This window comes from Oryzias latipes, chromosome 17 (genome assembly GCF_053564925.1).
Source record: "Oryzias latipes strain Hd-rR chromosome 17, Olatipes_Hd-rR_3.1".
Classification (NCBI taxonomy): Eukaryota; Metazoa; Chordata; class Actinopteri; order Beloniformes; family Adrianichthyidae; genus Oryzias; species Oryzias latipes.
The window spans coordinates 21,423,457-21,442,606 of record NC_136253.1 but is presented as its reverse complement, the minus strand read 5'-3'; the positions used below and the strand labels follow the sequence as shown (position 1 = coordinate 21,442,606).

Genomic DNA, 19,150 nt, shown 5'->3' with positions numbered 1-19,150 from the left:
AAAATCATAAACATAAATGCAAAATTGTAAATTGAATTAATAAATAAATCCAACTTATAGGCCTATTTATTACTGTTGTGTTCTTCTCTGTTCACCTGTCTCTTGATTATTTTATTTTCTGCTTACCTACCCCCTGTTCCGGTCTTTATTTATTTGTTTTTATAAAACACTCAAATACAAAAAATTAATAGATCTCAAACAACAAAAACAGCACAACTCAAAAATAAGTTGAAATTTCGAATCCTCGAAAGTTACGCGCCTTGCGTGATGACGTCACACTCACGTCGACATAGCAAGGTTCATAAACAAACATGGCGGCGGTGAGCGTTTTCAAACCGGGTTTGTTCAACCAAAAAGTCGCCGTGGTGACAGGTGGAGGGACCGGCATCGGCAAAGCCATCTCTACGGAGCTGCTGGAGCTCGGTAAGCTTCGCTGGGCTCTAAATGCTCACGGGGTTTCTCCCCCTGCACGCGGACCGAAGCCCTGAACTTTGACACACACTGGTGAACAGCAAGGTGTTTTTATGTGGGCGGTGCTAACTTTGCCCACACTAGCTTAAATCCAGTGGTTTGTCATTAAAATTAGCGTCTGTCCTTTAACTCTCTGTGGGATTCTTGCCAACTAAACAGCAGGTGCCACCAATACAAAAGTAGGAGCATTACAGTTTGGAGAATATTATCCAATCACACATGAGGTTTTAAAAAAAAGAAAGTTGAAGTTCATTGATGCTGAAGTGCTGCTGACTTCAGGCTGCAGTGTGGTGATCTCTAGCAGAAATGCAGAGAGGCTGCAGAAAGTAGCCAAAGAGATGAGACAGAAGATCCCAGCCTCCAGTCCTGCCAGTGTGACTCCTGTGCCTTGTAACATCCGCAATGAGGAGGAGGCAAGTCCCCGTTCATTCTCTGGATCTGCTGTTTCAGAACAATTTATTTTTTCTCCTTGTTTATTGTTTGCATTGTTTTGTGCGTGTGGCAGGTGAATAATCTCGTCTCATCGGTGCTAAGACAGTATGGTCGTATTGACTACTTGGTGAACAATGGCGGGGGTCAGTTCAGCAGCCCAGTAGAGAACATGACCTCCAAAGGCTGGAAGGCTGTGATCGACACAAACCTGACAGGAACTTTCCACTGCTGCAAGGAAGGTAAGCTCTGCACACACAAGTCCGACAGTGTGTTTACAGCTCTCTGTAATCTATATTCTCCTATGACCAGTCTACACAGCATATATGAAGAAGCATGGGGGCGTCATAGTGAATATCATTGCCGACATGTGGAAGGGCTTCCCTGGCATGGCGTAAGAACCACTGGGAACACACGTTTTGTACACAATGCCCCTTTGAGCTGCGTCATGGTGTTCCCTCCTGCTGACAGACACACAGGCGCAGCAAGGGCGGCAGTGGACAACCTAACCAAAAGCCTGGCCATCGAGTGGGCATCTTCAGGAGTCCGAGTTAATGCTGTAGCACCTGTATGTACACGTCAGACAGATTCCTTTTCAGAGTTTTTGACCTGTATGATTTGATTTATTTAATTTATTTTTATTTTTATAGGGTACAATCTTTTCCAAAACTGCGATGGAGAACTACAAGGAACTCGGACCGCATCTTTTTAAGACGTCTGTGCCATTCTCCCCTGCAAAGAGACTGGGAGTGCCTGAGGAGGTGTGGGGCAAATCCATTACACCCTCCATTATTTTAAAAAAAAAATGTTTCCTGCACAATTTTGTTAACTTTGAATTTAAAACAAGATTACATAGAATATGTATTTTACATTAGATTGGAAAATATTTGATATTTTCAAAAAAGAAAAAACAGAAATAAAAGAAAAGGGTAAAAGAGAATTCCATTAGGAACAGACAGGAAGAAGATGACTGCTTTTTGTTGGCTCCTTCACTTCACAATAATCTAAATACAAAATAGTTAACTATAGCAGTCATATTTTTCTTTTACAGATTAATTAACATAGTTCTTCATCTTAAGAACACAGAGACGCCATCCAGGTTGTATCGTCGACCGTTGCTGACAATGGACTCAAAAACTGCGCCAAAGAATTGCCTCACCACTAAATAAGGCTCTCCCTTTGAATCTAGATGTGATCCTATAGATGAGGCTGAACCCTTTCGTAAGTTTCTGCCAATTAGTGTGACTCTGTTAGTGTGTTACCATAGCAACAGAAGTAATTAAAAGACTAAAAGTGTTCCTAATTGGCCTTCGCCGCATTCATTTGACTTCACAGTAAATAAAGGGAAGGGAAGCAACTCAACTTGCTTCAATAACTTTAACTTCTCTTTTTAAATCTTTTTTAGAGGCTGTTCCCCTGTGAGTAAAAAAAATATGCTGCGCATGCTTTGTGAATTTTAAGCCTGAAGAACACTCGTACAATTTTCTTTAAAATTTGACTTTGATTTTGTTTTTTGGTAATTTTGGCCAACTGGAATTGACAGCGGCCAAAAAAATTAACAATAAAAGAAATGAAAACAAATATTTTAAAAGTAGAGAAAAATTGACTCAGTTGTTTCTTCTGGGTTAAAATTGGTCAATCTCTTCAATATGTGTAGTCTTTAAATCACTAATAAGAAAATGCATTACTCCAACTATTTACTGCTAGTTTTGACTGAACACTTTTTTTTCTTCTTCAAACTAAGCTTAGCTGCAGTTTTTTTTAAAAATCATCCTGGTTGTCTCAACGCTCCTCTTGAGCAAAGCCCAGGTGATGCTTTTCCTTTTGCCTAAATTGTGTTTACCTGGATTAAAGGAAATGGAAACATTCACAACAATCATGATAAACCTCGCTATCTTTGTTTTTGTTGTCTTTTTGTTTCAGATCTCCTCAGTTGTGTGCTTTCTGCTCTCCCCTGCTGCCTCCTTCATCTCTGGAGCCACATTAAAGGTTGATGCAGGACAAAGTCTGTACCGAACCATGTGGGAGATACCTGGTATGTAAGACATCTATTTTCATTTAGCCATGGTTGTCACACATTGGTGTTAACTTTTTTTGTGTGTTTAGATCACCAGGCATGGCCTGAAGCTCCAGAGGGTGAAAACTTGGTTGCTTTAAAGGAGCTGCTGGAGCCGCAAAGCAAACTTTAATCGTCTTGTTTGACAAGTGGACTCCACAAAAGTCTCCACGGTTAACAACACAGATTCTGCTTTTAAAGTCCACAGTATAAAGTATAATCCTGGCTGTAATATAAAAAATGTAAATAATCCTAGTCAAATAAATCTTTTTTGAAAAACAATATATTTTGCTTTACCAGATAGGTTGTTTGGATTGATATAAGAGAAATGTTAATATTACACAAATAGAAAAAAATGACCTTTGGTAATACACCAGTGTTGTCTTTTTTCATCATAAGCACTTTGTGTTGAAGCTCATTAGAATAATGTTAAAAATACAGCATTGTTGCGCTTTGTTAGACACAATGCCTTTTTGTTTTTTTAATTTGATATTTTTTAATCACCTAAAAATGTACTAATTATGAACTATAGCACTTTGCTGAAATTGTAACATGTAAAATAGCTGTTTAATTGTAATAGAGGTGAGTACTGTTGATGTGATGATGTTACAGATCCAGTGAGTAAAAATATAATTATAGCCTTACTCAAGAATGTTGGATGGATGGATGCATGGATGGACGTAAAAACCTCAATGTCTTCATCAGATAGAAAACCCTTTAATAATAGGCTTTGCAGCAGCCCAAATTATGTAAATATTAAACTCCAGGGGGCGCGCAGAAAATTGAGCGTCTCCTTTTACAAGGATCTGACCCTAACACGACACCGTACTTTTGCTGCAAATCAGCTGGAATTGTCGCAGTGATACAGAGGTCACAACAAACCTCTCGGGTACGTGTTTGTTCATTAATGCCTAAATTCTACTCATTTGTGTACCGCTTTTATAACAGGTAACGATAAATAAGCTAAAATGAGATTATGAAAGAAGAAAAAACAAGTCATGGTTTGTATTTACGATTAGCTTGTTGAAAAACGATTAGCTAGTAAGTAACCTAACCTCCCAATGACTTCTTTCAATCACTTGACAAACATTGAGGTAAAAAGAACGAGTTTCATTACATGAAGCTTATATGTAACTTAATTAAACTTTATTGACGTATCTTACACCATACGCGCGCCTTTGATGACTAAACTGATAATCATATGAATAATAGTTTCGGGCTAATAACACTCGGCGGAAATCCGTAAGTAATTGTATTTACATTTTACAGCTTCTGTTAGCGTAGAAAGTAAATAAACATGTTACAGTGTTTATTTTCATTTTTAAATATCGCTAACAAACGTTAGAATTTAGCCTTTTTGTCTTTCACGCTGACTAAACAGCTTCAAAATGTATATAAAATATATAAAATTTCCAGCATAAATTAAATTTCCTGCCATTTAACAACCTGGATCGTAGATTAGTCATTAGTAGAAGTGTCAAAAGGATTTGAGTTTTGGATACATTTTAATGAGTATAAATACCGTCTGACTTCATTTTTAAAGCACAGAAAATTCGGCCGATCTCTTTTCCATTTTCTTTCTGAATATATTTTGCCAAAATCAGTTTCTTTTTCTTTTTCTTTCTGTGGAGAGCTGTGCCTTGTGTCAGAGTAGTGAGTAGTTGTTTCTGTGAGATTTTGTAATTATTATATTTCAATTAAATAAAAAAACAACTTTAAAATGGGTTAAATTTTTCAATGAAACTGTGTGCCAGTTGGCTAGTCGGCTTTTAAAAGTGGATGCAGTATTTGTTGGTTTCGAAATGTTTTGTTTCTTTAATAAACTCAGACGACATTGATTTAAGTAAAGACATTGAAAGTAAAATGTTTTTATTATTGATCAACAACGGCAAATGTGTTAAAAAGTTGACTGTAAAATGACTAATAATGTTTAGGTGTCCAATATGGGAGGAGACCACGGCCACAGCAAGCTGTCCATGCCAGACTGGAGACAGTGGGAAACAAAAGGAACACCGCTGGAGTTCACCCAACAGAGGCTGGCTGCTAGAGGCCTGAAGGACCCATGGGCACGGTCAGCATTTATAAAGTTATGTGTTTTTATTCAATTCCAGATGTCATATGAAACATTGTTTTATCTTTGTCTCTGCAGCAACGAGGCGTGGAGATACTCGGGCGGTTTTGCTAGGGCTGTGACCTTTTCTGATGTTCTGCTGAGAGGGTTCAAATGGGGCTTTGCTGCTTTTACTGTCGCTCTGGCAATAGAGTACGCTGTTTTTCCTCCTAAGAAAGGAGGCCACTGATTCTCCTCATTGTCTCCACACAGTCTAAAAATCTTCTGTATTTTCTGCCAATAAACATGATTTGATTCTCACGTAGATTTACTTCATTTCCTTTAGTGTTTTTATTGTACACATTTCCACAATCAACCTTTGCTCACAAGAATCAGTTTAAAAATATTCCTCAAGAGACATAAAAAGTGCTAGTCCTGTTTTTTCTTCTTACCCAGCTTCTGTAAGCACAGCTTCATACATTTGACTGTCAGGATTACAAAAAGCAGCACAATGGCAGCTAGTAGTGCTGCCACATCCAGGCAGTAGTACTGGATCCAGTTGAGGTCGTGCACAGCAGCTTTGAGGTGCTTTGCTCCTTTGTGTCTCATAACAAACTCAGTCCAGAAAACTGAAAGTTCAAGTGGGTCAACTGGACGATCTTTATGAAGAGCCGACAGCCTCTGGATGTTCTCCTTGTACCTGGTTCCAGACAGTTGACACTTTACTTAAAACCTGAATTAGAATTGGAGAACCAAAACACTGTTTTGATTTCTCACCTGGTATTGTTGATGAGCTCGTTCAGCCCCTGAAGGAGGCCTTCAGTGGTCACAGTGCTGATGTCCAGCATAATTCCTGCTCCTTTTTTGGCCATCCTTACTGCGTTTTCAGTCTGGTCGCCCAGAATTGGAAACATCAACATGGGGACAGCGTGACACAAACCCTCAAAGGTACCATGAGAGCCAGTGTGAGTGATGAAAGCTCGAACTCCAGAATGTGCTGTTGAAGACCAAAGGCAGAAATACCTGCAGGTTATGTACAGGTGTTTCCTAAAACATTACAGATCATTACAATGATTATAAGTTACAGCTACTGATATTTCCTAAAAAAGACTATTTTACTCACTGGTCCAGACCAGAAAACGTTTGTAGGGGCTTCAAGTTATGTCTAACAAGGCTTTTTTAAAATAGTCCATTACTAACAGAAATTTTATTAGCCATAACTAATGATAACTCAAAATAAATGAAAACTGTGAATTATATCAGTTTCTCAGTAATAGATCATTTTTGAAGAATGTATTATTATTGTTTTTTTTACTACACTAAGCTAAATTTTTGATAATGTGCAGCACTACACTGACTCACCAAGCAGGTCATTCTGAGGAACCCATTTCATCATCTTCACATTGTTTGGAAGGTTGTCAGGAACCTTCCCAGTGTATCTCCATATAACCTGAGTAAAACTAAATGTTTACTTTATGAAATTTTTTAAATTAATTGGTGTTCAGCCGTGCAGTTGTACCGTCTGTGGGATCTGTCTGAAAGCCTCCACAAAGACTGACGTAATCTCTTCTGGCGTCTCTGAAAACACGGAGCCCAGAGTGAAGACAATAAAGCCGTGCTCTCCAGACACCCACTGCTCCAGATCCTGCAAGAATGCCACTTAATTAAACTTTTGCATTTGTTCATTTTTATCTCAGCCTAACTGGATGAAGGTCAAAACAATATGTGTTGGATGGGTCTTACTTGTGGGAGGGGTTTTCTCAGATAACAGTTGATTCCACCAACCAGTATCATGTTAGGCATGAGAGGCCGAGGGAACTCCAGGGTAAAATCTATCCTGTTCAGAAGAAAAAAAAAAGAACCTCAGGGTTTCTTTTTTTTAGGAAAATCTCAATACATTTCAAATGAATAAATCTTACCTGAGGAGCCAGATGTCTGATTCTGACAGAATTTCTGCCACGCTCACCTCTTCATTCAAGAACTTATGAGCTATGTTGTTGAAGCGCCAGAACAGCAGTCGACAGAACAGAGGTTCTAATAAAGCCACCTGAATGTCAACAGAATTGATAAATGTGCTTGAATAAGAGACTAAACATCTTCAGCCTAAAAAATCCTCCATCCAGATGAGTTTTTAAACATGTTTTCTGCCATGGAACTCACCAGAGTGTTGATAAGTCTCTCCTTGAAGTTCATTCTGTCTGAGAGGCCGGTAAAAGGCCGAGGTACGAACGATGGAGGAGAAGGGCAGCCTGCAGCTTTCATGTCTAAGGCGCAAGGGATCCCTCTCAGCAGATTAATGGTGGGGAGACCTGATAGAGATTTAGGTTAGATCTCTGACAAAAGCATTCAGCAGCATGAAACTCTTTGCAATTTGAGGACCTAATTTCCGAGCTAATATTGAGCCTGTCGGGAGCATGGGATCTGTCAGAACAGCATCAAAGTCCTGCATGAAAGGTTTGAAACAGGGAACACATCACTTTTCAGATGATATATCCTGAACATTGCGACTCAGGCTCTTAAATTCAAATTAGATTATTCATAAAAACCTAATTCCCATCCAAGTTTGTTTTAAATGGACTTTAAAATGCAAGAAAAACATCCAAATAAAGCAAAGAAATTAATTATTTAGCACATACTGTCCAAATAATTCCAAACATGTTTTATCAATGAGAGTTTCAACAGTTTTTAAAAAGGTTAAAATGATTTAAGTCCCCAGGCTTTCACTCACCTGCTTAGCCAGATAAGAGATGAGGGTGTCGTTGAACAGGAGGCTCTCTGCAGTGACATGAATGAAATTTACCATTCTAACGAAGTTGTGATATTTGGTCTCTATTCTCTCCATGAAAGGCTGAGCAGTTTCTAGAAAGTCCTTTTGCGTGGACAAAATGGCGTCAACTTCAGACTGGCCGTAGGGAACCGGATGAGTCAGAGTGTCGTAGTGTTTCCCCGGGCCCATACGCATGCTGACCTCTGGGATCACCACGGTAACTCTGTGTCCTCTACGACCCAGTTCCTGTGCCATGGCTTTGATGCCCACCCAGTGGCTCCCATCCATGGGCACCACCAGCAGTTTACCGGAAAAAGCTGCAGACGCCTCTGCAGAAACTTTGGTCTTTTCTGTTTTCTTTGGTCTTGGTTCATCTGCCACAGATGCAACACCTCTCACCCCCACAGACATGCTTAGAAGCAGGAGCACAAACAACAACCTCATTCTTCTTTTTAAGTAGATCCACTATTTGCACTGATTCCAACATACGGAAAGTACCTCCTGATGTTTTGCGCCCCACCCAAATAAAATTCCCTCCCCCTCCGTCTTTCTAGGTTTAGGTTCAAATTCCTGTGTGTTTGTGCAGTTGTGTTTGTCTGCTCAAAGATCAGAGGCGTAATCACTCCCATACAGATGCAGAGGACGGGCTAATCTGACGTTTGTTACTAAGTAATTGACTTGACTGCAGCATTTGCCATCAACATATAAAATGTTTTACAAAAAAACAATTTACTATGTAACCTTTGGTCGCATTACATGCTCAATAGCCTGTCTGAGGAATGTTTCCAGTACCTTTTTGAATCTGTGCCACCGAGGATTTAGGCGGTTTTAGAGGCAAAAGGGGGTCCAACCAGTGAGGTGTACCTATTAAAGTGGCCGGTGAGTGTAGCTTTTATGTAAAGAGGAAGTAGGTGGGAGAAAGATTTTTAATAGTTAAGCAGGCAAAGGTGTTTGTAACACGTTATCCTACAAAAATGTAGTTTCTCTGGATTTCTTTCTGAATTTTGAAGTATGAGGAAAATCTCAGTACTGAAAGAACTGACTTGTAGCTTTTCATTCTTAAAAAGTTCTCACAATATAAATAGTTTGTAATGTATAATACCCGAAAATAACACTCCAACAAGCACACAAATAAACAACATATACTTTAGACAAGGAAGGTGGGGCCTCTGATCATCTGTCCCCTACCCCATCCCTGGCAGGGGGGAAACAGGCCTTTGGCAATGGGGGTTAAGTCACGAATCGGACTTGCCATGACAAAGTAACTAATGAAAAACATTTGACTTTATTTAGCTTATTGTTATTTATATCATGGTCAAGATGAATACTCAATTCTGATTGTCTGCTGGGAGTGGATTAAAAAGTGATTGTCCACAGTGAAATGAACACCTAAAAAAGAAGTTCCGGTCACATAGCCCAAAGGTTCGATATCACTGCGCTGGCTTCTTTGAAACAAACTTTTGCTTCTGGACTAAAACAAGCGGTAAGAGGTGAACTTTCTCTCTGACCTGCTGCTTTATTATTACTTATCGTGACGATCAACATACAGTATATATATTGCTTTCCTTTGCCGCTGTAGTCGAGATCAGCTCAGCTGTTTCCATGACAAAGCCCCAAACCACGTCTCAAATAGTCTGCTTTTTGTGAAAAAGTGATTTAATTGGGAAAACATGACATGAATAAAGTACAAAACACTGACTGAATATTTATTTCTTTTGGAAGAGAGTATGGTAGAAGCGGGATAATGGCCTTCGTACTGTGCATTATCAGAAATTAACGCACTTCCCGGAGTGTCGAATGGTTTAGGGTTCCACGGCGTGCATTAATTTCTAATAATGAGCGATCTGTCAGGCATTATCCCTTATGTATTCTATGCTACTTTGATAATTATCTCAGTCATTAACTTCCCAAAAACTCAATGCTAGTCCTGTTTTTTCTTCTTACCCAGCTTCTGTAAGCACAGCTTCATGCATTTGACTGTCAGGATTACAAAAAGCAGCACAATGGCAGCTAGTAGTGCTGCCACATCCAGGCAGTAGTACTGGATCCAGTTGAGGTCGTGCACAGCAGCTTTGAGGTGCTTTGTTCCTTTGTGTCTCATAACAAACTCAGTCCAGAAAGATGAAAGCCCAAGTGGGTCAACTGGACGATCTTTATGAAGAGCCGACAGCCTCTGGATGTTCTCCTTGTACCTGGTTCCAGACAGTTGACACTTCACTTAAAAGTTGACTGAAGATTGGAAAAGCAAAAAAAATTTTTTATTTTTCACCTGGTATTATTGATGAGCTCGTTCAGCCCCTGAAGGAGGCCTTCAGTGGTCACAGTGCTGATGTCCAGCACAACTCCTACTCCTCTGTTGGCCATCTTTGCTGCATTATCAGGCTGGTCGCCCGCGATTGGAAACATCAACATGGGGACAGCGTGACACAAACCCTCAAAGGTACCATGAGAACCAGCGTGAGTGATGAAAGCTCGAGCTCCAGGATGTGCTGTTGAAGACCAAAAGCAGAAATACCTGCAGGTTATATACAGGTGTTTCCTAAAATATTACAAGATCATCAAAAAGGTTTTGCTTTGTAATTGAAATGTGAATCTCGTGTTTTGATAAAATCACACAGATTGTTTTCAAGTTTTGGCATATTTAATGTTTGGGACTTTAAATCACAGCCACTGGAATTTCAGCTCAAGATATTCCTTAAGTGTAACTGAAAGACGATTTTTTTTTTCATTGATCCAGACTGACAGACCATTTAACCCTTGTGCTATCTTAGATGACCCCACCCTTACATTGACGTGTTCTCCCTACCATGACAAAGGTGGATAAAGGTGGAAAGATTTCATGTAATCCATGGACACCAGTGAAGATCACAAATCATTGAAGAAAAAAGGTTCAGAGCACTGTCTAGTGGGTCTAGATGACCCCACTCCCAACGTTAAAGTGGCTAGGATAGCACAAGGGTTAAAAACAAAAACTGAATTTGCAAGAAAACAGCCCCTAAAACTGAACCCTCTTGATTTGAGACAAAAGAAGTATGTCTTCCAACAGTTTGGCTTCTAGAACAGAAGTGTTTGGAGCTATGAGGAGGAAATTTCTTTCATCATCTGCATTAGAATTTCCCAATTCTGGGAATGTGGGACACACCTTGATGAGAGACTGACAGATTGCATTCTTAGTTTGAGGCAGAAAAAGCTTGTAAAGGAAAGTTGTAATTTGCTTGGGCATTGTTTTGCAATTTTCTTTAAAATTGAGTCCAAAAAAGCTATGATAAATAAAAATGCAACAAAATTGATGTTGCTTTTAAACAAAGTTGAAACAGCCAAAGTATTGAGATAATAAATTTTTTGTATAAAATTGTAATTTGCAAAATGCATTTTTAAAATGTATTACCAAATTGTATTTTAAATTGACTGGAGTATTTTTAATTACTGTACCAAACAAACCACAACAATTTGAAGCACAATTTATCATGCTTTTATTTAGAATTTTAATTTTTATAGAATGTAAGAAAAAGTTGGATTTTTACATATGGAATTCTAAACTGCAAAGTTTCATTTTGAAATTTCAAGCCCTGAACTGCATGTTGAATTATCAAATGTAAAATGCATTTTTAAAATGCATGAACACAAAACTAAATTGTCAATTCAAAAATTAATAACAGCTTACATTATGGGTGAAAAATAACTTTCCTTAAGTTTTTTGGTACATTTGAGTAATGTTTTTGACTCACCAAGCAGGTCATTCTGAGGAACCCATTTCATCAACTTCACATTTTTGGGAATGTTGTCAGGAACCTTCCCAGCGTACCTCCATATAACCTGAGTAAAACTGAAGGTTTACTCTTTGAAATTCCTAAAAAATGCTGTGTTCAGTTGTACCGTCTGTGGGATCTGTCTGAAGGCCTCTATAAAGACTGAGGTAATCTCTTCTGGCATATCTGGTATCATGGAGCCCAGAGTGAAGACAATAAACCCGTGGCGTCCTGACACCCACTGCTCCAGATCCTGCAAGAATGCAACTAAATCAAACATTTGCATTGATTGCTTTTTATCTCACCTTAAGCTGATTCACTATAGCCCTAACAGCCAGATGTGGGTTCTCTGCAGATGAAAAATCTTTTTTCAATTGGGATGTTGTGAGCGACATGTCATAGCAAACACGTATGCAGCACATGAGGGTAATGCTTTAGTCACGTGCACCCATACAAGAGTTAACCCGTATGGATTCTGCAGGGTTTTAGGTTGTTGTAGAGGGGTGTGGACGCATCTTAAAGGGAGCGCATGTGTGTTTTGCAGTTCCCACGAGGGACATCATGGTAATGGAACGTACGGTTGTCGTGCCGTAAGTGTATGTTGTGAAGTGTTTGTCAGGATAATGACTTAAAGGTGATGCTGTCATCCGGTGCCCAAACACCACTCTCTAACCATGAGTGAGGTGTGTGCAAATGGCTCCTTACTGACTGCTTGCAAACACTGCATGCACGGGGTGTGCAGCTGACACTTTAGTATGATGCCCAGAAAAACTAAGCTCTGATTGTCTAATTTCTTCACTTCCAACAATCTGTACGCACAGAGTGCGCAATAAGTACACCCTTAACAGCAACAACGAGCCCCTTGGGCAGGCTATGAGTGTGTTGAAAAAAGGAAAAATCTGCACGAAACGCCTGCGTCTCACCTACTTCACCTTTATTTATCCTTACAAACTGTTAAAGAGTTTTTCGCTGCAGCGTGCCTGTAGCAAAAATGTGCATTAAGACCTCCCCTGTACAGGCTCATCGAGTGGTCCACTATCTTAAAATTTCCTGCGGGCCACACGCGTGCCCTGTACAGGATTGCCCATTTTTTCACCTGCAGAAAGCCCATATCCACACAGTTGTGACTACTGCTCTATTAACAATTGGAAGTGTGCTGTGAGGTCCCATACAGCAGCGCCATCCACATGTCAAAAGTGCATGCAATGGACATTAGCCTTACAAATACTTCACAACACACCCACCACACGAATGACAATGGTGCATTCCATTTTCAACGAGCAACTATGGAACTGCCACATACGCCTTTGCCACCCTTTACAATGTGTTTGCTTTATGACCCTCAAGGACACAGACAACCCAAAAACCTGCAGCGTGCATATGGTACAAACCGAGTGCATGTGACTGTGCTTTTCAACTGGATGAAGGTCAAAACAATATGTGGTGGATGGGCCTTACTTGTGGAAGGGGTTTTCTCAGATCACAGTTGATTCCACCAACCAATATCATATTCGGCATGAGAGGCCGAGGGAACTCCAGGGTAAAATCTATCCTGTTCAGAAAAAATAAAAAAACTTCAAGAATTTGTTTAGGAAAATCTCAATACATTGTAAATGAACCAATCTTACCTGAGGAGCCAGATGTCGGATTCTGACAGAACTTCTGCCACGCTCACCTCTTCTTTCAAGAACTTATGAGCTATGTTGTTGAAGCGCCAGAACAGCAGTCGACAGAACAGAGGTTCTAATAAAGCCACCTGAATGTCAACAGAATTGATAAATGTGCTTGAATAAGAGACTAAACATCTTCAGCCTGAAAAAAACTCTATCCAGATGAGTTTTTAAACATGTTTTCTGCCATGGAACTCACCAGAGTGTTGATAAGTCTCTCCTTGAAGTTCATTCTGTCTGAGAGGCCCGTAAAAAAACGAGGTACAAATGATGGAGGAGAAGGGCAGCCTGCAGCTTTCATGTCTAAGGAGCAAGGGATCCCTCTCAGCAGATTAATGGTGGGGAGACCTGATAGAGATTTAGGTTAGATCTCTGACAAAGGCATTCAGCAGCATGAAACTCTTTGCAATTTGAGGACAACTTACCTAATTTCCGTGCTATTAGTGAGCCTGACGGTATAACTGGGTCCGTCAGAACAGCATCAAATTCCTGTAAGAAAGATTTAACAAAGGAAATGTATTTTGTTGAATATAAATTCAGCAGCATCCCCCGAAAAAACATTCTGGACATGCAATTTTATTTCATTTCTTTTTTGCCCATTGAAACTTAAGTAATAAATTTGTTAGGTATTTTGTTAGTTGCAATTTTTTAAATACACAAACGTTTTTTTTGTTACCATAAGGTAATAAATAACAAAGGACTCCTTCATATTTGTTCTGATAATGCAGTGGTTGATTTGAGTGACCATATTTTAAAAGGAAAAGCAGTTTATTTTCATAACAATGTTTAAAAGTTAACATTTTTCATAAAAATGTTGTAAATTGTGATATTTTTGAACCAAAAACAAGTTTCTTTTCATGTATTTCTCATTATTATAACGTTATTTTTTATACATCTCATTAGAAAAATAGTATTTTCTCTGACTATATCCTATCAAGATAGTTTAAGTCAGGTCATCAAAAAGCTTCACTAAAATGTTTTTCTCGATGATAAGCGCTCTGAGAGATTTTACAATTTGAATTGTTTGTTTAAAAAATCCATTCCTGTTTCTATTGAAGACTCACTTGTTGTTCCAGATAAGAGATGAAGCTGTCATTGAAGAGGAGGCTCTCTGCTGTGACATGAATGAAATCTATAACTCTCTTGATATGGTGGAATTTAGTCTTCATCCTCTCCATGAAAGGTCCATCAGATCTGACCATGCTCCCATGCATGGACACCATAACATCAATGTCAGCCTGTCCATAGGGAACCGGATGAGTCAGAGTGTCGTAGTGTTTCCCTGGGCCCATACGCATGCTGACCTCTGGGATCACCACGGTAACTCTGTGTCCTCTACGACCCAGTTCCTGTGCAATGGCTTTGATGCCCACCCAGTGGCTCCCATCCATGGGCACCACCAGCAGTTTACCGGAAAAAGCTGCAGACGAGCCGGGCTCTGCAGAAACTTTGGTCTTTTCTGTTTTCTCTGGTCTTGGATCATCTGCCACAGATGCAGCACCTCTCACCCCCACAGACATGCTTAGAAGCAGGAGCACAAACAACAACTTCATTCTTCTTTTTAACTAGATCCCCTATTTGCACTGATTCCAAAATACGGAAAACCCCCTTCTGATGTTTGGCGCTCCACCCCAAAAAAGTCCCTCCCCCTCCGTCTTTTAACTGGGGTTGAAATTCCTGTTAAGAAGCAGAGTTGTGTGTGTTTGCTCAAAGACCTCAGTAGATATTTTTTCAGTTAGGGTTCAAGTTAGATGCAGAGGTTGTCAGTCCACTCTATAGTTACTGAGTAATAGACTTTACTGTTGTATTTACACATGAACAATATCAGAGAGACGATTTTATGTAGGGAAGAGTTCAGTGGGAATAATTCTGCAGACGCAGAGCACGAACTCTACCAAAGGTGTTTTTGCAGCACAAGAGCCCACGTTGAACTTTCTGTGGCTCAACTCCAGAATTTTAGGTATGCACAAAGGCTCCTGGCTCAAAGGCCAGCTGACTGTTATGGGGAGAGTTTTTCTCGCCTTGTTGGATTCATGGTTCATTAAATTCCCAAGGGTCATTCATAACCTTGGGGAGTACTTTTGTAAACTAAAATATCTTAAGAAATTGTTTTACTTTAGAAAATTTTGCTTAGATCTAAGAAAAAGGGCAGAGTTTTGGAGAAATGGGTAAGCCACATGTTTACATCTCTTCTGTAACTCACATTTTGTAAAGATTATTTTTCCAGGTTTTTGCATAGTGGAGATGATCTGAGCTATCACAAAAACAACAAAGAGGTTAATTTAACTGAAAATGAATGCCCAGCTCTGTTCTTTTCTCAGGACAGAACCTGTTCCTTTAAAGAGAATGTTTGACAGAGGACATATGCTTTTAGATCCCAAAAAATTCTGAATTTCCCACATAGCTTTAAAAAAAAACTAAAATGAGGTTTATTTGTAGCTATTGTGGATTGGTCTGAACAGAACAAAAGAACACATGGCATTAATAAAGTTATTTCCCATATTTTTTGTTGTATCATGTGGCCTTTAGCCACAAACCTACAACGTGATTTTATCTGGGTTTATATGCACCCCTAGTCACAATCCCATGATGCCGCTTTAAAAGCATCCAGTTCCAGGAAATGCACTCAAAACTTAATTACACCTTGGTTTACTGTGGATCTACTGAATGTATTAAAGAAAAAGACAAATTATATTGAAATTATGTAGAATATATATCTCAAATTCTTCCCTTCTCGCCCATAGCATCTATAAATCAATGAGAAACAAATATACGTGTTCAGTTAAATTAGCAAACATAGTTTGCTAATTTTAGTAAAGAATTTAACAGGTGATAAGAGATGTCAGAATATAAAGTTATTTATCTTTTGTTGCACAGAGAGATTAGTCAATCAGAATTAACTTCATTTTTTTCAGGTGGACAAAATTTCCTTCGCAATCCCACTGAAATAGCTAAAAAATGTAATTATTCGTCCTGAATGAATAAATTGTTATGAATGAGCAAATAAATCCCTCTTTAAAGTCAAGTCAAAGACACAGCTAACTTCTCCATTTTCCTCAATATGCCAACTTGGGGGTTAAAGTATTAATTAACAAAAAGATTAAAACAATCGAAAAGAGAAGCAACACCGGAACAATGTGTTCAATGTCCTTTAAGTGAAGAATCAATAGCTAGTGAACATTACCTGTAAATCAGTTAGTCAATGATTTCCACTTTATTTCAAGTAATGCTTGACTGATGTAAGATTTAGTGGGTGAAACAGTACTATATTTTTATAAGTTATTTTTATGAATACCATATTAATTTCTATAAATATATAAATTGTATTTAAATAGTCTAATTGGTAATGTTTGTTTTGCCTTAAACTGTATTTTGTGTTCCTTTTTTATCCTGTTTTAATTATATCAACGATGACGACAACGACTACAAGAACAACAACAATAATAATAATAACAATCATAATAATAATTAAAGCTACAAGTAGCATTTAGCGGGCCCGAGCACGTGCGACCGCCTGGCACGTGCGACCGCCCCGTGAGCAACGCCCTGCTCGAGCATTCTCGTCGTTCTTTCTTGTCCATTCTGGAGCTCCAAGCTAATGTTAATATGAAAGCAGCCTGTGTGTGTGTGTGTGTGGGGGGGGGGGGGGGGGGACTGTAATCTGTTGCCTTAAGGGACAAAGACTTTTGCATATAGCATGAACGAGTGAGTGAATGAGCAACGCCCTGCTCGAGCCGTTTTGTGTCGTTCTTCCTTCTGCATTCTGGAGCTGCAAGCCACATTTAACATGACAGCAGCATGTCGGCGGGGGGTGGGGTGGGGGGGGGGGCTGTTATCTGTTTCCTTTAAGGACTGATATTTTTGCATATATTGTGAAAAAAAAATTCAAACGAAGCCTTGATTAGACCTGCTCATTTTCTCATCCAGAAGAAAAACAAAAAACAAACAAACACACAGCTGCGCTGCACTGCTGCTGTCCAGAGAATCTTCACACTGGATGCAAAACCACATGCGCTTTGCAAGATCCCGGTCCACCTGATCGGCCAAGTTATCAAACATAGCTGACACTTGTCTAGACATTGTAGTGGAAATTAAATCACTTCTATTTTTCACATCTTTAGGTACAGTGTTATTGATTATCATCATTGCTTGATTGACAACTTTTTAACGTCATCAAGAGATCAACATCAAGAGAAGAACTATTGACAGAACTGCACTTCATTTCATATATATATATATATATTTTTTTTCATTTTGGTGCTGATAACCTAAACAGAAGTTATGATAAAAATATTTGTTTGAGTCAAAATGTCCAAAAAGTTGCTTTCAGCACAATAGGGTGATTAAGGTGGTTAAATGTTTCTCGTACGTATAGTGCTGCTTTTCAAACGTGGAGCTTTGTAGGACGCATCTAATTCTGAAATCTCAGCTTCCTGAGACAAACGGCTGATTTCCTATGAAGCTTGATTATATGACTGAAATGGAATCGACCACTTCCTGTTTGGAAGTGCCTTAGGCAGGCACCGTCAGATGTACAGCCATGAAACTTTAGATGATGAGAGAAAACCCTTCTGAGTATCTCCAGTTTTAATTTCATGCACATCGGACAAAGCACATAGAAAATACAGGGCAGAATGTGCCCCATGCAATAACTAGGTGGCGCTATAGAGCTTGTCCAAAGTTGTCATATCCATGGGTTCAGAATGGAAACTTCATCATATCCATCGGATTTCAATGAGATTGGACAAGGAATGGGCATGTGAGAGCAACATTTGTGTGCATGGCGAGACGCCCAACTTCGCCGCTCTGTCACGACCACACCACCACGTTGAAAATATGTTATCTATCAGAGTAAACTTCAATGGTTTTTCAACAGGTGGACGTCATTTTGAGGTGTTTCGGCTCATCCTACTTGGAGCAGTGATGCTCCAAGTCAAACATGTCATTTCCTATTGCCAACAGGTGGCGCTACACCTGTTCCAGATTCCTTCACTGCAGATGTGTTCAAAGTCAGACTACAATCCTGCACATCAACTTTGGATCAGATTAGATTATGCATGGCTGAGTAATGGCCATTTTTCTTTTTATGGCGTGTTTTCGAAACGACCTCCAATTTTGACATGCCGCCACGGTCACAAACATCCATAAAAACTTAAAAGCTTCGCAATTTAACATCGGACGTGTGTGTAGTTTACAAAACCAAAGTTTGGAGTCATTATTCACAAATCTCTAGGAGGAGTTCGTTCTAGAACGTGGCCTGCAAATGTCCAAAATACAGCAAAAATGACAAATTGACATCAATATAGCAGACTTCCTGTGCAACTCACAGCTTGGTACCAAGAGACTTTTTTGTAGGTTTCCATCTGATGAACATGCCCTGTTAAAATCAAGCTTGTATGTTAAAGAACATGGCGGGGCTCGCAAAAACAAACATTGTAGGTGGCGCTATTGAGCCGTTTTTGTGCACCCATGCAAGTGCTGTATATCTAAGTTGGAGATATGTAAGAGGCATCTTATTCTGAAATCTCAGCCTCGTGATACAAACGGCTGATTTTTTATGAATTTTTAATTATCTGACTGCAACGCAATCAACCACTTCCTGTTTGGCGGTGGCTTGCGCAGGCACCGTCAGGTGTACACCCATGAAACTTTAAACGATGAGAGAAGACCCTTGTGAGTATCTCCTGTTGTAATTTTATGAACGTCGGACAAAGCACAGAGAAAAGATAGGTCAGAATGTGACAAAAAATGTATTTGTCAATATCTAGGTGGCGCTCTGGAGCTCGTCCAAGATTCTCATATCCATGGGTTCAGATTGGAAGCCTCTTCACCTCCATCGAATTTCAGTGAGATCGGACAAGGAATGTGAACGTGAGAGCAACTTTTGTGTGCACGGCGAGACGCCCAACTTCGCCGCTCTGTCACGACCACACCCCCGCATTGAAAGTTATGTTTTTT

The 19,150-nt window shown here is 39.5% G+C and overlaps 3 protein-coding genes across 4 annotated transcripts; 1 reads left to right on the top strand and 2 right to left on the bottom strand.

The window, feature by feature from the left end:
• The first annotated feature begins 265 nt into the window (after nucleotides 1-265).
• On the top strand, nucleotides 266-5,327 carry pecr (peroxisomal trans-2-enoyl-CoA reductase). 2 transcript variants are annotated; one of them, XM_004079016.5, is made up of 9 exons: nucleotides 266-423; nucleotides 751-884; nucleotides 977-1,142; nucleotides 1,213-1,294; nucleotides 1,372-1,468; nucleotides 1,551-1,661; nucleotides 2,824-2,935; nucleotides 3,007-3,129; nucleotides 4,891-4,981. In XM_004079016.5, exons 1-8 carry the CDS (start codon nucleotides 312-314, stop codon nucleotides 3,087-3,089), a joined length of 897 nt encoding a protein of 298 aa, XP_004079064.1. In that variant the 5' UTR covers nucleotides 266-311; the 3' UTR covers nucleotides 3,090-3,129; nucleotides 4,891-4,981. The 2 variants fall into 2 exon arrangements, with proteins under 2 accessions (XP_004079064.1, XP_004079065.1); XM_004079017.5 differs by lacking the exons at nucleotides 266-423; nucleotides 751-884; nucleotides 977-1,142; ... (3 more) ...; nucleotides 2,824-2,935; nucleotides 3,007-3,129 and adding exons at nucleotides 3,733-3,845; nucleotides 5,106-5,327 and having other exon boundaries at nucleotides 4,891-5,027.
• A 6-nt stretch (nucleotides 5,328-5,333) lies between these two features.
• On the bottom strand, nucleotides 5,334-8,376 carry LOC100125518 (UDP-glucuronosyltransferase 1A6). The gene is made up of 9 exons (XM_004079015.5): nucleotides 7,735-8,376; nucleotides 7,386-7,449; nucleotides 7,167-7,315; nucleotides 6,926-7,053; nucleotides 6,750-6,843; nucleotides 6,526-6,651; nucleotides 6,369-6,456; nucleotides 5,784-6,003; nucleotides 5,334-5,706 (listed from the first exon to the last, which is right to left on the bottom strand). The coding sequence occupies exons 1-9, from the start codon at nucleotides 8,215-8,217 to the stop codon at nucleotides 5,436-5,438; spliced, it is 1,623 nt and encodes a 540-aa protein (XP_004079063.1). The 5' UTR covers nucleotides 8,218-8,376; the 3' UTR covers nucleotides 5,334-5,435.
• A 1,035-nt stretch (nucleotides 8,377-9,411) lies between these two features.
• On the bottom strand, nucleotides 9,412-14,913 carry LOC110013324 (UDP-glucuronosyltransferase 1A1-like). The gene is made up of 9 exons (XM_020710924.3): nucleotides 14,257-14,913; nucleotides 13,618-13,681; nucleotides 13,392-13,540; nucleotides 13,151-13,278; nucleotides 12,981-13,074; nucleotides 11,650-11,775; nucleotides 11,502-11,589; nucleotides 10,043-10,262; nucleotides 9,412-9,965 (listed from the first exon to the last, which is right to left on the bottom strand). The coding sequence occupies exons 1-9, from the start codon at nucleotides 14,743-14,745 to the stop codon at nucleotides 9,695-9,697; spliced, it is 1,629 nt and encodes a 542-aa protein (XP_020566583.1). The 5' UTR covers nucleotides 14,746-14,913; the 3' UTR covers nucleotides 9,412-9,694.
• Between the last annotated feature and the right edge of the window lie 4,237 nt (nucleotides 14,914-19,150).